The following is a 17,630-nucleotide window of genomic DNA, read 5'->3' on the forward strand; positions in this document are numbered from 1 at the left end:
GACAAAAGGGATAGGGGACGCTGGCAACTCTTTGTTGAGGTTTTCTCAGAAACTTTGGTTGTCTTATTGCCTCATTGGCCTTCCTCTGGAATGTACTTCATCCTGACCACCTTGCCTTTTCTCCCTTGTTCTCTAGCTGACGGTGAGACCATTCTGAAAGGCCTCCAGTCCATTTTCCAGGAGCAAGGGATGACAGAGTCGGTGCACACCTGGCAAGACCATGGTTATTTGGCAACCTACATAAGCAAAGACGGCAGGTGAGGTGGCCTTGAGTGCTGCTTTTTCGATCTGAGTACTTCAGCTGGGGGTTAGGGGGGTGGAGGGTAGGGGACAAAGGGCAGTGGTGGGGTGGTGTCCAGGTATTTTTGCTTCCTCCTCTGACATCTTGTGCACAGTAGACTTGCCTGGGAGCACTTTCACAAGACGCCATTACCCCAGTCATTTTCCCAGAGATTGAGGCCACTGGGCATCAATCAGTATTTTTCCAAACCCCTCTGCCAGGTGTTGCTGCTACATGGCCAGGACCCAGAATTCCCTGGACAGAGTAAACAGGGTGAACTGGCTGGCCGCAATTCAGAATTGTCCCACTCCAAGAATTTCTGATGCAGTAGCTTTGGGGGAGCACCCTAAATAGCATTTCCAGCAAGCTCCCAGGGGTGCTGGTGCTACTGGTTGGCTGACCCCACTGTGAATCCCACTGCGAGTAGCACTGTTATAAATTATCAATTAATGCAGACCATGGTCAAATGCAGGATGAGAATATCTACAAGGAGGTTGACAGGAAGCTGAGAGGATCCAAGATTTCAAGTTTTTTTTTTAAGACATTAGAGAGCATCTGGATTTTACATAATTAATATGTAGATGAAAGCCGGTGTGTTCTGGGAATAGAAAAGGAAACCTAAATTAAGACTTGACCCATAAGATGCGCCAGTGCATTGTGTGCTTTGTGCTCTCCTAAGTCTAGGTTTGTATTCTGTCTAGTCTGGTTTAGTGTGCAAAACTTGTAAGATTCGTAGTGATTTGCACTGTTAATTTAAAAAATAAAAAATTTAATGTTTATTATTATTTTTAAGAGAGAGAGACAGCACAAGCAGGGCAGGGGCAGAGAGAGAAGGACACACAGAATCCAAAGCAGGCTCCAGGCTCTGAGCTGTCAGCACACAGCCTGCTGTGGGGCTCAAACCCATGAACTGGGAGATCATGACCTGATCCAAAGTTGGGTGCACCTGCCCAGGTGCCCCTGCCCTATTAATTTTAAAATGTGAACTCCTGGGAATTTTCAGTGACTTTAATTCCATTCCCCCAAGGTACAAAGTACTAGAACTCCACATGGTTTCATTAATGTCCCATATTCTCTCATTTGTTGTTCTATTAAAAGGAAAAATAACCACCCCCATGATCTTACAGACGTCCAGAAGGCAATGCTGGAAGACGGGGGAGACTTTTACTTCTGAGCACCACTCCCCCTTTCATATCTCTTTATATGTCTACGTGGTCCACCCCAGGGGAGTAATGGGTCTTCCCTCCCCTGTTGTCTCTCAAAGACTTCCCAGCTCCTCTCTCCCTAAGCCCAGATTTGTGTTTCTATGTAGTAGACCACCATATATGTGTTTAGCAGACACCTCAAATGTATCTAAAATAATTTCTTCCTCAAGGGTGACCCCAAATCACCATCACCACCAAACTCTCCTGCCTCCCCTCCTCCATGCTCTGACACAGTTAACAGCGTGTTTCCTGGAAGTAGAGATTTGCAGCTGTCCTTGGTCCTTCCAGTTCCTACAAGCTTGCATTCAGCCCCTCTCTGTCCGGTCCTCTTTTCTCCACCTTCCCTCCCATGGTCTCTTGCTGTCCTGGGTGTGGTCCTTCCTTTGGGGACTACATCAAGTGGAGCCGTGACACCTTGCTGCCCCAGGAGGCTCCTTCTCCACCCCAGGTGAAGCCTTGAGTCTCTTAACAGTCTCCTAACTGCCTTTACAGCCAGGCCTTTCCTATTTCTCTACCTCATCTCTTGATTTTTCTACCACGTACACCAATTCCAGTTGTGTACGGGGGTCTACAATTCTTCCTTGAAGGGAATTTTGAGTGATACGAGCTGTTGACTTCTGAAAGCAGAAAAAATGAAAATTAACATGCTTATTTAATTTTTTAATGTTTTTATTTATTTTTGAAAGAGAGAAAAACAAGAGTATGAGTCAGGGAGGGGCAGAGAGAGGGAGACACAGAATCCAAAGAAGGCTCCAGGCACAGAGCCTGATGCAGGGCTCGAACTCATGAACCATGAGATCATGACCTGAGTCAAAGTCAGATGCTCAACCGAATGAGCCACCCAGGTGCCCCGCATCATGCTTATTTTAAATGTTTTTACTTTATAGAGAAAGAGAGAGCAAGCAGGGTAGGGGCAGAGAGAGGGAGACAGAGGGTCTGAAGCAGGTTCTGTGTTGACAGCAGAAAGCTCAGTGTGGGGCTTGAACTCATAAACCTTGAGATCATGACCTTGGTCAGATGCTTTTTGAACTGTCTGAGCCACCCAGGCTCCCCAACATGCTTAGTTAAAAAACTTACTTTCCACGTTGGTCTCCTTCTCTTGCTTAGTCAACTGGACTCATCCCCATGGTTCTTGTCCTGAAACCTCACTTCTCTCACCTGGGCATGGATGGGGGGAGGTTGGCAGGCCACTGGGCTCAGGGGGATGGCACCCTGCTTCTGCCTGACTTCTGGCTAAAGGCCACATTGTGATGCTGAAGGTCCTGATCCTCAGCCACCTTTTTACATGTTCTTTACCCTACCGGGCCACTGCCCCACAAATTTTCCTCTCTATTTCTGGTTTTAATCCGTTGAATTTGGTACTTGACCTTAACTTCCAGCATTGTCTGTGTTCCTGTGTTCTCTGGCAGAGAATTCAGCTAGAATCAATCAGGTGGTTAAAGGTGATATTTTTCTACCCTTTCCCTGTCCCCAGCCTCTGTCCTTTGTGCTGGTGGTGGTGGAGGGGGAAGGAAAAATGATCAGCTACATTCAGGTGTAATTGATTTGTGTTTTCCTGGGCCTGAACTTGATTTTGGAGCCATTTAAAGGCTGAAGGTAAAAATTAACCAGTAAGTAGTGTTTATTTTTTTAATCTAGGCACACTGCTGGTATTCTCTGGACAGAATTCTTCTAATTTAGCGTTTTTCAAATGTTTCTTTAACCACAACTTACACTAAGAAGTAATTTTATGTCATAACCTTGTACATTCTCCTCTGTGTTCGTACAGTACAGCTACACATATGTGATTGAAACAGAAGTTTTTCCAAGTAATTAGCTTCTACTGGATGTGATACCCGGATGTTTTAAGAATAATGTGCAGATTATCAAATTAGTGGTCAGAAAGCTTTTTTGAAGAATCCACATAAAGTGTCTGTCAAATTCTCTCTTTTTAAACAACTCTTTAAAACTGTACAAACCGTTCTTAGTCTGCAGGCCGGCTCTGGGCGGCAGTGCACGGCTGCGGCGTGCCAGTTGCCAAGTCCGTTTAACCACCACCTTCTTGCAGTCAGAAAAACACGGCTCTGGTCTGAACTCTCTGAAGGTTAATTGGGAGGACCCAGTTGCCCTTTCTTACCCTCCCTTCATCTTGAGACCAGGGTTACTGGGTGTCGAGGCCATGGTTACTGGGTCTGGCCCGCTCACTTGTCATGGAACCTTCTTCAAAAGCAGGTTCACAGGGGCTTCTGGCTCCCTCAGAGAGTAGAGCATATGACTTGATTTCAGGATTGTGCATTTGAGCCCCACATTGGGGGTAGAGTTTACTTTGAAGAAAAAAAAAAACAGGTTCACAGAACGTGCTACTGAGTCACTTTCTGGGTGCAAGAACTTGTTAGGTGAAAACGTTAGCATGTGGTACTCCCTCATCTCCAAGAAGAGGCTCTCCTAAGAAACCAAAATGGTTAGCTATGTAATTTAGGGAACAAAGAGCAATTGTCTTTCCTTCTAATTGGGTGGGTTGATATCTTTTTGTTGTGAATGCCTTGATACAATTCCTAACCTTAAATTTATATTTTCCTTTGTAGTTTTGCCAATTTGAGAATTTACCCACACGGACTGGTGTTATTGGACCTTCAGAGTTATGATGGCGATTCACAAGGCCAAGAAGTTGACAGTGTTGGTTTTTCATTTTTATTGACTTTTTATTTACTTCCATGTAATTCTAAGTATTTGAAGATCATTAAATGTCTATTTTAATGATAAAATTATCTTAGTTAATTGCTTATGTCTCAGTTAACTTTAAACCTTCCTCCCTCCAGATAAAGGATTTTAGAAGAAAAATAGTTATTCCTCAGTTATTGTTGGGAATCTGGCTTGTCGTTGTTCCCTTGACTGCTTGAATACTGAGTGATTTTACTTGCCACTGGAGGGAACGTATTTTACTTGCCACTGGAGGGAACGTATGCCTTTAAGCGGGATGTTCCATGTGCCCTCTCCTTCTGCTCTCCCCTTTCCTGTTATCTTACTCGTGACTTAGACCGCGGTTAGGTCAGCACCGTGGGCTGGTTGGTGCAGTGTGTGGAGCTGGGCCAGGCCCGGAGGCTGCTGAAGGGATGGGGGAGGACAGGAGTATCGCACGGCTCTGTCACCATGGCCTCAGCCTCCTGGTCTGTAAGGTAGCTGTTCCTTTTAGCTTGTTCTGTAAGCCCATTGACTTCTTTCTTTTAATTGTAGCTTCTGAACAAAATAGAAGAAAGAATGAAAGAATTGAGTCAGGACAGTACTGGGCGAGTGAAGCGGTAAGTTCACTCCTGGATGTCGGGTAAGGTCATCGGAACGGTTGTGCTGTCCACCTGTAGCGGCTGCTTTTGGCCACATGGTAGCCTGAGCTAGTGGGTGCCTCGTACCCACACAAGACAAGGTAGGAAGGAGGACTCACTGTATAAAGCAGGGGGCTGAAGGGGCTTCCATCTCAAAGGGGAGTTAGAAAACTTCCCAACCTGGTCCAGTAACGTGAAAAAGGTCGCTGTCTCTGCTCAGAACTCTGGGCTCCAAAGTGGCATTCAGTTATAAGATTTAGGACAAAATGAGGTGCTAGAAATTTTGCTTCGTGGCTTTCAAGTAAGGTAACTTTTTGAGATGGTAAGAATTGAGAGGCTGCCCATTTTGAGCAGCCACAGGTCAGTTCTTTTTAAATGGTAATGGAGATGTTTTTCCTTTCCTGACTAGTGACTGTTTAAACTTAAGTTAATAAAAATAGTTCCATTCCTTCTGTCTCACTAGCCTCCTGTCAGTAGCAAATGGCTAGTGACTATCATAGTGCACAGCACAGATACGGAACATTTCTCACCGAAAGTTCTCTTGAACAGTGTAGACGTATTTGTCCCTGATGTCAGTTGTTAAAAGAGCGTTGATAGACGTAACAGTTCTTACCTTTGTTGGAATGGACAGAGTCTTGGGTGGGTCCTGGGAGTTAAGAATAGGAGTGAATCATAGATGCCCAACAAATAATTCTCAGCAGTTTGCTCTTGCCCTGTTTGGGTGGTTCCTTATCAGGCCCCGAAGAGTAGGAGGCCAGACCATGACTCACAACATCAAACACACTTTGCCAGGGTTGCACCATCATTGATAGAAGTGACCAGAATACAGATTTCTCTAGTTGACAGCACTTTCTAGAAGAGGGAAGTCATTTTGGCAAGACCTACGATGTATGAGGACTGAATCACTCAGCATGGTAAGTTCTGCCAGAGTCCAGCTCCAGCAGGTCCAGGGGTCCCTGAAGGATGGACGGTGTCGGCAAGAGACAGTGATGAGAAAGCCACAAGTTTCTTTCTTGATCACCAGGCAGGCATCTCTGTCTGCTTTGGTGTCTTTATTTGTAGGTCAAGCGATAACATGACATCAGATGTTTTAATCACCGAAAGTGTCCAGAACCATCCCATTCCTTTTTGGCGTTCGTCTCCCAGATTAAGAAAGTAACAAACCTATTTTATTTTGTATGGCTTAGTTTTTTGCCAATAATTATGACTTTGTTTTTATTTTATTTATTTCTTTTAATTTTTTAAATGTTTTTTATTTATTTTTGAGAGACAGACAGCATGAGCAGGGGAGGGTCAGAGAGAGAGGGAGACACAGAATCCGAAGCAGGCTCCAGGCTCTGACCCAGCTGTCAGCACAGAGCCCGACGTGGGGCTTGAACCCATGAACCGTGAGATAATGACCTGAGCCGAAGCCAGACTCTTAACCCACTGAGCCACCCAGGTGCCCCAACTTTGTTTTTAATTAATAAGTTATAACCAAGTCATGTAACGTACTTACAGTGAGGTTGAGTAAATCTTATAACCAAGAATATAACAGGATGTTTTGGGTAGAAAGCAGGGTAACATAACATATTATGTAAATTAGTAAAGCTAAGATTAAAACATAGGTTAAGTTGTATATAGATAGGCTAGGAGTTATTTTTTTTTTTGGCTCGTAAACTATAAGAAAAAGAATGCTTGTTAACAAGTTGCTTGAGAAAGCCATTTGATGCAGGCACAATGGGGACCCTAGGTGTGTTGGCCTTGCACCTGGGTTTCCATTTTTTTTTTTTGTCTATCCTCGTAACTGAAGTCCTTACAAGGGAGAATATTTGTAGAATGTGGACCTTGGGAAGGGACTATGTTCTGACCCTGTCTTCTATTTTTTATCTCCAATTTAGGCTCCTTTTCTCCAGGCCAGACTTAAATGCATTCCTTATGTTTTTAACCCCTTCAGGTCTATGTTTTGGGTCCGCAAGGCTCATTAGAAGAGCCTTTTGTCAAACATCTATAGTGTTTTGATCTAAAATCTCTTATGCAGGGACAGGAAAATGTTTTTTCTTATGGGGTAACTGTGTGGGAATATCGGTCTGATCTGGAACGCTGTCAGGCCTAATTAATGACAACAGGCTTATTTTCAACATGAGCAGCAGTAGCAGGAGATACCAGTTTCACCTCTCATGGCAGGAGCCATGCAAACGTCTGCTGTTTCCTTGCTGTGACCGTGTCATCAAGCGAGGCCCATGGGGCTCCCAACAAAGTTCCTCAGCCCATAGGAAAGCTCTAGGGCTGATGTACGATAACCAGAAAGTTGTCTGATCTCTGGTAGGATAGATAGCAGGGGACTGCTAGTAATGCAGCAGTGCACAGCTTGCCCACTTTGTTGAAGTCTGTCAGAGTACCTAGATTTATGTATCCTGCCTCAGTTCAGTGTACACGTCCTCAGCTATATTTCCATCTTTCCTATCTTAAAAACATGTCCACACCCACACACTTGTAGATTTTCCATCTTTCCCTGCTCGCAGAATTTTCATAACTGCGCCAGCTTGAATTCAGCAGGTTCCCACTGTGTTGTAAAATGTGTTAACTCTGTGATAATGAATTGGCCAACATCAGAAGGCCTCTGATTTTTTTATTGGTCTGACTTTTATTGGGGTTATTTTTAGGCGTGAGTAAATAGAATCGTTTATGGGTTTCGGCATTCATGACCAGTTCTTTGTTTTTGGTATAGAAGGTTTTTTTTTTTTAAATTATTTTTTATTTATTTTTGAGAGACAGAGAGAGACAGTGTGAGCAGGGGAGGGTCAGAGAGAGAGGGAGACACAGAATCCGAAGCAGGCTCCAGGTTCTGAGCTAGCTGTCAGCACAGAGCCTGACGCAGGGCTCAATCCCACCAACCATGAGATCATGATCTGAGCCGAAGACCAACGCTTAACTGACTGAGCCACCCAGGCGCCCCTGGTGTAGGAGTTTTGAGGGTGGAGTTGGGCTTCTGATTTTCAGTTCAGAATACAGACTTCCCTTCTGCTTGTTGCTGCTTTTACATCTTTTTATAAAATCAGGATGGAGGGGTTGAGAAGTTATTGGGAATATTTGGTGCTAGGCTTTTTGTTACTGGCCTCAAAAGGACAAGGATGGTGCCACTTTTCTGTTTTGGGAATGACATGGTTAGAAATTTAGTCATTAACAAGTAACACAGTTACATCTGAAATTATTATAATACCCTGTGGCTGATGACTTAGACCTGAATTTTCAACTAAGAAGCCATGGGATGTATTAACAAAAATTATATTCTATTCTTCAAAAGAAAAGGAACAGGAAAACATGCTTATGTCAGTTAAGTTGTGTTGGGAGGTGGAGGCAGATATTGTGGTTCCCACAGTACACCTGAGGCCCAGGACGTCTTTTACCTGACTTTCTCTCGAGGATCCATTTTTAATTTTCAGCAGTGACCATTGAAACAAGAGTTGTGTAGGGCTCTGGAATATCTGGAGCCCCTTAAGCAGATGGCCTTCATGCTGAAATGAGTGCTTCATCAAGATAGGTGGCTTCCCCATCCTGTTAGAGATCTTTTCGTTTCTTTGCCAGTCTTTATTTTTTATTTATTTATTTATTTATTTATTTATTTATTTATTTATTTTGGAGCCAAGAAAGCCTTTATTGGGATCTGCAATTCCCGGGCGAGGTTCCGTGACTCCGGGAGTGGGGAGTCAGGGAAGTCGCCTCTTTGCCAGTCTTTAAAAACCAACATGGTGGGGTGCATGGGTAGCTCAGTTGGTTAAGTATCTGACTCTAGATTTCGGCTCAGATATTGATCTCATGGTTCGTGAGTTTGAGCCCTGAATCAGGCTCTGCACTGACAGTTTAGAGCCTGCTTGGGATTCTTTCTCTCTGTCCCTTCCCCACTTGTGCTTGTGCTCCCTCTCTGTCTGTCTGTCTGTGTCTGTTTCTCTCGAAATAACTAAACTTTCTAGATTCTTGTTTATAAATAAACTTTTTTTTTAATGTTTTATTTATTTTTGAGACAGAGACAGAGCATGAGAGGGGGAGGGGCAGAGAGAGAAGGAGACACAGAACCTGAAGCAGGCTCCAGGCTCTGAGCTAGCTGTCAGCACAGAGCCTGATGCGGGGCTCGAACCCACGAACATGAGATCTGACCTGAGCCGAAGTTGGAGGCTTAACCGACTGAGCCACCCAGGCGCCCCTCTAGATTTTCTTTTTAAAAAATATTTATTTTGAGAGAGAGAGAGGCAGAGGCAGAGAGAGAGATCCCGAGCAGGCTCCATGTTGTCAGTGCAGAACCTGATGTGGGGCTCAACCTCACGAATTGTGAGATAGCCCGAGCCAAAATCAAGGGTCCGATGCACAACCGACTGAACTCCCCAGATGCCCCAATAAATAAACTCAAAAACAAAGACAAAAAAACCCATGTTGTGTTGCGGACATCTGGCTGGTTCAGCTGGTGGAGCATGCAACTCCTGATCTCGGGGTTGTGAATTTGAGCCCCACAATGGGTGTAGAGATTACTTAAAATAAGATTTTTTTCAAGTGCAGTTGTTTATTTTGAGAGAGAGAGAGAGCAGAGGGAGCGAGTGCGCACAAGCGACAGGGAGGGGCAGAATTAGACAATCCCAAGCAGACTCCATCCCATCAGCACAGAGCCTGTTGTGGGGCTCAGACTCACGAACCATGAGATCATAACCTGATGTGAGATCAAGAGCTGAACACTGACTGAACCACCCAGGTGCCCCAGAAATAAAATCTTAAAAAAAATCCAACCCAAAACAGATCCACTGTGTTGCAATCAAGGAAAGAGCTCTTTCCAAGGCACTAGTGATACAGTTGAGAACAGACATTTATTTTCAGTGGGTTTGTGCATAGTTCAGTAATTCCCGATCGCTGGCTGGCCAACCAGCGGTGGATTTCCTACCCTGAAAACCCATGACTTGATATTTGTCACCTTCATCTAATGTCACAGGTGGTTTACTCCCCCAGCTCCCTCCACCCACCAGCCATCAGCTGGGGTGGAAGATGCTACCCCTGAGTCCTGTTTGCCTGTTCTAGAGAGAGGGGGTGGCGAGGTATTCCCCTGTTTGGGGCACCACATTTTACAAGACAAACCTCTAATCTGCTGATAATTACAACAGCTGTATTTGTTCACCTGAAAGATCAAGTGGTTAAATCAGGATTAAATGAGAGTTTATGGGAATTTGTTGTTCAGTTAGTGTTTGCTCAGAGGAAGCTTCATTAGGAAAGGTTCGGACTGTATTCCTGGAAACAGGTGAGTGACCAGGACAAAGGGAGCCATCCATCAGCGAGTCAGCGGTGGCAGATGCCAGCATCCGGTGGTTTTATTGCTGAACTGTTGTATGCCGGAACACCACCGTCTCTGAGAACACATGACTTGCACGGAGTTGTGTTATGTGTGCAGTGAGTTCTCATTTTGTGTTCCTGTTAGATTTGCCAAGCCCCTTTTCTCGATCTTGTTTTCATTGCCATTTAGTGTCCTCTGCTGGTAGTTTCTAGTACCTTCACCTTGTCTAAAACCCTGAACTTTTACGAAAGAAAGGAATGGGAAAATCATGTTTGCAATCCTTATAGTAATAATAATTGGTTCGGGCAAGAATTTTCTAGTTGCCAGAGCCACTACCGGAGGTTTATTGGGAGATCAGGACCTTCACCCAATTTCAGAAGACTACCTCACAGCCTGCTTAGTAATTTCAAAGGGAAAAAACATACCATTGCAAACAGAGAGATCTAGTGCCATCCACTTGAATCAAATGGTCACACTTAACATCTCTAACAATAGGACAAAGCACGCATCTTCTGCCCCTGATGCGACACTTGTGTAAATACATGCTGACATGACTCTGATGAAGAGATCTTCAGGCAAGCCGTCGTGAGGGGTTTTCTACAGGACGTCTGGTCTGGACTAAGAGGTCAGGGTTGTGAAGCACATCAAGGGGAAAAACTATACTACATGAAATGAGGTTCAAAAAAGGAAAACAAAATATAGTGTCTGATTCTTCATTCAAAAGCAGAACAGCTATAAATGACATGATTGAGACACTTGTGGGGATATTGAAATATGGATTCTCTACTATGTTGGCATCCATGTGCACTTGTATGAATTTGATATTGGCAGTGTGGTTGTATAGGCAGTCTTGATTCCTGCTGAAGAATTTGGGGTGTGAAGTATGATGTCTGAGGTTGCCATTTTCTCCAGCTTTTTTTTTTTAATAGGGAAAATTAAAGCATGCCAGAAAGGTTTATTTAAAAAGTAAACTCTTAATGTACCACAGTTGTTGAGATTTGGTAAGGGCCATGTTTGTATATAGCTGAAAGCCCAAGGTTTTCGATTTATATACTACTCCGGACTTGGCCTGAGGTCATACTGTGTGCTTTTTGCACTCTCATCCTTCAAGGTTCACTTAAAAAGAATTTTTTTTGTTTATTTTGTGAGAGAGAGAGAGAGTTAGTGGGGGAGTGGTAGAAAGAATGAAGGAGAGCAAGAATCCTGGGCAGGTTCTGCACCATCAGCACAGAGCATGATGTGGGGCTCGGACTCAGGAACTGTGAGATCATGACCTAAGCCGAAGTTGGACACTCAACCAACTGAGCTACCCAGGCGCCCTCACTCTTTTTTTTAAAGTACTCTCTACCCACAATGTGGGTCTCATACTCTCATGGATCACCCCCTGAGATCAGAGTCGCATGCTCCACTCACTGGGCCAGCCAGGCGCCCCTCCAGATTCACTTTGAAGGCAGCTTCACCAGAAGCAGCCTGTAAGCAATTCCTGTAAGGCTCATTCCTTTTTCCATTTTTCCAGACTACCACCCATAGTTCGAGGAGGGGCCATTGACAGATACTGGCCCACTGCTGACGGTCGCCTGGTTGAGTATGACATAGACGAAGTGGTATATGATGAAGATTCACCTTATCAGAACATTAAGATTCTACACTCAAAGCAATTTGGAAATATTCTGATCCTTAGTGGGGATGTTAGTAAGTATTCATTCCATCCCTACCCCAGTTGCATAGCAAAGTGACTATGTTTTCCTGACAAATACACCATTGTGGATTTGTCCTAGTTTGTCCTTGGCAGTGCTGTTCTTTTGAAAGGAACATTTATTTCATATTAACCTGTGGATTGTCTGGGCTTTCATGTTTTATGGCAGAGCCATGAAAACTTTGTCTTGATGTTCCTTTTTCTTTGTTTTCTTAGTGCTGAGTATTTGCATAATACCTCTATAAAGAAGAAGATTGCTTATTTTTTAAGAAATCTTTTTGTTAATGGAAAATTTCAAACCTAAGTAGACAAAATAATATGATGAAACCATGTATGTTCACCACCGAGTGGCAACAGTTAGCAACTCCTGGTCAGTCTTATTTCCTGTAAACACTGGTTTGCTTCCTCCCTCTCATATTTTGAACAACTCCCAGATATTATATTTCATGTAATGAAAGACATAATTGCTTTAATTAGCATATCAGAACATTCGCAAAACTGAGTTTTCTTCAACATATATGTATGTGTGATCTGTATGTGATAGATCGTATTAGATATCAGATGGGTAGAGTTGATGAAAAATCCACAATGCAAAACAAACAGGTATCTCTGCACATTGTTGACGCTTTTTAAAGATCAGAAATTTTTTAGTTTGTATTTTAGGCTAGATTCCAGCACTTTCTAGTATGGTGAGTCAGGTCATGGTGTGGGTTTCAGTAGAGTCACCATTTTGGACCTGTTTTTTTTTCCTCCCTAGATCTGGCGGAAAGTGATTTGGCGTATACCCAGGCCATCATGGGCAGTGGAAAAGAAGACTACAGTGGCAAAGATGTGCTGATTCTAGGGGGTGGAGATGGGGGCATATTATGTGAAATAGTCAAACTGAAACCAAAGATGGTCACTATGGTAGAGATATCCTTTGCTTGGAGATCAAGTTCAATTGGCTTCTTTTGTTTTCTTCCTCCTTTTTTGTCTTAAGACTCCAGTTAATGATATGGGGCAAATGTGTTAGAAATACTGCTTTGAGCGAACATTTCAGTTTAGTACTAGTAGACTTTTCATGTGGCTACGAACAAAGCAGCAGAGATGCTCTGGTTGAGAAATAAAAACTACCTTGGTCCCGTGTCTACTGCTTAGCATTTTCTGGAAGGGCTTCATGAGGAGAAAAGAAAATTGAGTTCCTTTTGCATGACCTTGGTACAAAAATGAAATCATTGTCTCATTCATCATTGGGTGTTTTTTTTGTGTGTTTGTGTTTGTTTTGTTTTAGTAAATATGATACCCAAGTTAGTGTTATAAAATGTTTGTATTACCTTTTATTTTTTTTTTTAAAGATTTTAAGTAATCTCTCCATCCAGTGTGGGACTCGAAGTTATAACTCTGAGATCAGGAATCCCTTCTTCCATTGGTTGAGCCAGCCACCCGCCCTGTGCCTTCTCTTTAAAGTAATACTGTTTCAGGGCACCTGGGAGGCTCAGTTGTTAAGCATCTGACTTCGGCTCACATCATGGTCTCATGGTTCATGAGTTTGAGGCCCACATCCAGTGAGCCCCACTTCTCCCCTCCCCCATCTCCACCCTGTCCCATGTGGGATTCTCCGCCCCTTGCTCACTGGCGCCCCTCACTCTCAGAACAATAGTGTTACTCTTTCAGAATTCTTGGATCTAAATTCAGGATGAATTCCTCCTTGACCTGTTTGAACATTGACCAGATGGTGATTGATGGATGTAAGAAATACATGCGAAAAACATGTGGCGACGTCTTAGACAATCTTAAAGGAGACTGCTATCAGGTAATTATGTTTTCCAGATAACATTTTTCAGTCAAGTGGTCTGTTACTGACTTGAATTGTGCCTTCCTAAAACAACTTTAGGTGTAATTGGTTCAGAAGATAAATAGATCATCTTATAGGGAAGGAAAAATTTTCCCTCTACTGTTAGAAGGTGGAGGAGAGAGAGTAAAATATCCCCCCAAACTGAGAAGGCACTTTGTGACCGGAAAACAAAGTAGGCCTTGCAGTACAGGTTACACCAAGTTTCATTTAGAGACACTTACTGACAGGCGGGATCGGGTGGAGGATGACCCGTGGCAGCTGCTTAGTTATTCTCTGCAAAGTCCAGACTGTAATCCACAGATTTTATAGACGCAGAGGACACACAGGAAGGACACTGTAGTGAGATCAGCAGGTTCGTGTGCCCCGATTGACAGCTAACCTTTAATTAGATTTTATGGCATCACTTGTGCATCAGGAAGGGGAAAGACTGTGTTATCTCTAACAGATTCTTGGGAAGCCAAAACCTATCCCGGCCTTGACCTGCATTTCAAAGGTATGTATATTAATCTCTGAGGTGCTGGAACACTCAGGCCCGACAGAGGTCACTGAGCCAAACATGAACAAGGTGGAGGGCCAGAGGTGGACTCTGTATTGTCAGCACTCTTACCCTCTGCCCTTCTGGTTCTAGGCCAAGATTCCCATAAGAGAAAGACCGAAGTTGATTAACATATATATTCGTGTGTACTTGAGAGAGACCTGGGGATAATCCAGCCACTCAGAAGCGGCTTTAGAATTCAGACTTAAATACCATCTGAATAGGGAACGGGTCGTAGGTGTCTCAGGGAGAGTGACTTTTAGTCAAGATAAAGGGCCCTTGGAAGAGTAGATGGGGCTGGTATAATATTTGTGACGTTTGTCTGGTGTCCCATGATAAGGGTCAGCCTTCTCTGCTTGAATCCCCCAGGGAGGGGATCTCTGATAATTGAGTTTCTTTCAGAGGCTCCATCTTCTGGGCAGACGAAGGAGAGTTTGGAGAAAGCTCCTCTCTGCATTTGCAGTTTTTCAGATGCTTACAGCTCAAAATGATCAATATACAAAAGTAGCCTATTTTGAGGTGACATGTTCTGCTACTCTTTAGATCTCTTTGTGGTATTTATATGTGTATATGAACATTTGCTTCTTGATAAGCAAATTAGTTTCTGTCCTAAATTGTACTGTACTTGCAAGTTAACCAATCATTACATTTTGTATTTTATTCTCAACATGCATGTGTTCAGCGCCAATATCTACAGTACTTGTTAGATGAAGATAGCCAAGCAAATACATTTTTTTTTAGTTCAGGTCATGGTCTCATGGTTAGTGAGTTCAAGCCCGGCATCGGATTCCGTGTGGACAGCTCAGAGCCTAGTGCCTGCTTCAGATTCTCTGCTCCTCTCTCTCTGCTCCTTCTCTGCTCGTGCTCTCTTCTCTCTCTCCCTCCCCCTCTCAAAAATAAATAAACATTAAAAAAATTTAAAAGTCAGATGCTTAATTGAGCCACCCAGGCACCCCAAGCAGATATATTTTATTTGAACAGAATCTTAAATGTGTGTCCCCAGATTTATAATTTAGATGACTGCTTTAATTTACTGATATGTAAATTACTTACCCCTTTCCCATCTTCCGTAATGTGTTTGCATCCAATTTTGATTTCATGGTACATGCGTGTTAATTTTTATAGTTTATTCATTTTTGAGACAGACACAGAGCACGAATTGGGCAGGGGCAGAGAGAAGAGACAAAAGAATCCAAAACAGGCTCCAGGCTCTGAGCTGTCAGCACAGAGCCCGTGCAGAGCTTGAACCCACGAACTGCGAGATCATAACCTAAGCTGAAGCCGGACATTCAACCAACTGAGCCACCCAGGCGCCCCCATGTGTGTTAATTTCTTAGGCTGAGCAAGAATTCCATCTATATTAAAATGTAGCTGTAATTGTTTTGTGGGCAAAGGGAAAGAAAGATACATATATATTTCAGATACTATTCTTCATATATATTTTTCACTTAGTATTTTGAGAATTTAAAAAGGGAGATGGGATTAAGTTCTTCAGAGCATGACAGATTTGTTTCACACAGATCTAACAGTTACCATTGTTGGCAAATAATGTTTGCATTGTTAGCCAGATTTTCTGGCCAAGGTGTTGTTATGCCCAGATCGCAATATCGTCCCCAAAGACCAGAGACCACCAGGGAGACCGAGTCACGCATGCAAAAGCCAAGGGCAGTTATTACGGGTTTAAGTTTGCCGGGCTTAAGCTCGGTCTCTCAGATTTCACTCACGCAGTGGATCCATGCTAAGAACCTTGAACAAGGGCTGAGCAGGGTTTTTATGGGGTTTGGGCAGAGGGAGTTACAGGAAATTGTGACACAGGTACAGTGATCCAATCATTATCGTATGACAGCATTGGAACAACTTTAACCATACGTTTTGTTTAGAGCGTTTTGTTACTTTTGGCCGGACCCAATCACAACATCTAGACTATCTTTGAAATTAACCAATTACAGAGTGGACCCAGGACCCCCACATGGGCTGAGTAACTGGTTGGTCTAGCATTAAACAACAGGTAACTACCTATAGTTTCCATCTCCAGGCCTGTCCTTAGGAATGTGGTTCCACCTTAGGAGGGTGGTTGCTGGCCTTTTCTGATTGGGTGTTGCGAAGGTGGTCTCTCCTGCCTTGGGCAATGTGTAACTGCCTGATGTTTCGGAAACTGCAGCTTAGGCCTTCTAGTTCAGAGGGGAAACTTAAAGCCTGTCATGGAGTCAGTTTGGTTCAGACCTGTGTCCTTTCAGTGTTTTAACCTGTAATCCTCATAACTGTACCAAGTGGGTATTATTTCAATTTTATGGGTGAAGAAGATGAAACTTAGAGAGTTTACAGGACATTTATACAAGGTTATAGGGTAGTTTGAGAAGGGTGTTCACATTCCTGTCTCCCTGGCTCTTTTTGTAACTTCCTTTATAGGTTCAGAAAAACAATTTAAGTATAAACAGAACCACAAACCCAAACCTGCAGTAATGTTGAGTTGTAGTTGTAATTAGAGGCTGGATGTTTGTGGGATAGTTTACTAATGTCCTTGGAAAACAGCTCTTGTCTTGCAAGTCTGTCTGAAAACAGAGCACCAATGGTAGGTAGTGAAACTGACATTTAGACATTCTATGGAATGGTAAAAGTAGTATTTTATTTGAAATGGTTCAGCTTTTGAGGAAGCAGAGTGCCTGAATGCACACCGCCCCTCCCCCCGCACACACACCAGTTTGCTGGATTAGAACAACCATTAAGAGGAACCTGGAAAATTCTTCTGAGGTTGAGAATTTTCTGGGTGCATTCGAGGAGTTGGGGGGGTCCTGGTCTGGGGGTAGCAACAGGCAAGCCCCTTAGCCATTAAAATACCACCATTGGGGCGCTTGGATGGCTTAGTTGGTTGAGCATCTGACTTCAGCTCAGGTCACGGTGTCACGGTTTGTGGGTTCGAGCCCCACGTCGACAGCTAGCTCAGAGCCTGGAGCCTGCTCCAGATTCTGTATCTCCCTCTCTGTCTGACCCTCCCCTGCTCACTTGCTCTCTCTCTAAAATAAATAAAACATTTAAAAAATTAATAAAATACTATCATTAAAAAACACCAAGTCTTTGCAAATGTTTATCATTTGAAAAACAGATAATTACTCTGTTGATCATTTTTAGAAAATAGAAAATGTTCCAAAGCACTCTCCATTCCTTTTTTAATTATAGAGTAACCTTAATACTAAAATCCTTAAAGTAGTGCAAAAAGAAAATAAAGGTCAATCTTGGTGAGTGTACAAGATTTTCAATTAAGAGAGTAAATTAAATTACATCTAGCAGTTTATTTAAAGAACCGTATTAGGTCTAAGAAGGATTTAGTTGAGAAACATAAAGATGGGAATCTTGAAATCTGCCAACATGATTCATTATATGAATTATTTAAAAGAGAAAATAATGTATTAATAGACGACAAAACATTTAGGGATATTTAGCAGTCATTCTTAATAAAACATCTTTTAGGTAAGATAAAATTACAGCGG

At 43.1% G+C, this 17,630-nt stretch overlaps 1 protein-coding gene across 2 annotated transcripts in view; it reads left to right on the forward strand.

Moving 5' to 3' along the window:
* SMS (spermine synthase) overlaps nt 1–17,630 on the forward strand; it is a 56,050-nt gene that overhangs the window by 25,879 nt on the left and 12,541 nt on the right. For both annotated transcript variants that reach the window (XM_029929530.1, XM_029929529.1), the window contains 6 exons: nt 137–257; nt 4,050–4,140; nt 4,699–4,763; nt 11,594–11,769; nt 12,531–12,685; nt 13,476–13,565. In XM_029929530.1, coding sequence (XP_029785390.1) covers nt 137–257; nt 4,050–4,140; nt 4,699–4,763; nt 11,594–11,769; nt 12,531–12,685; nt 13,476–13,565 — 698 coding nt within the window. The remainder of the gene's footprint in view (nt 1–136; nt 258–4,049; nt 4,141–4,698; nt 4,764–11,593; nt 11,770–12,530; nt 12,686–13,475; nt 13,566–17,630) is intronic.

Source organism: Suricata suricatta, chromosome X (genome assembly GCF_006229205.1).
Source record: "Suricata suricatta isolate VVHF042 chromosome X, meerkat_22Aug2017_6uvM2_HiC, whole genome shotgun sequence".
NCBI lineage: Eukaryota > Metazoa > Chordata > Mammalia > Carnivora > Herpestidae > Suricata > Suricata suricatta.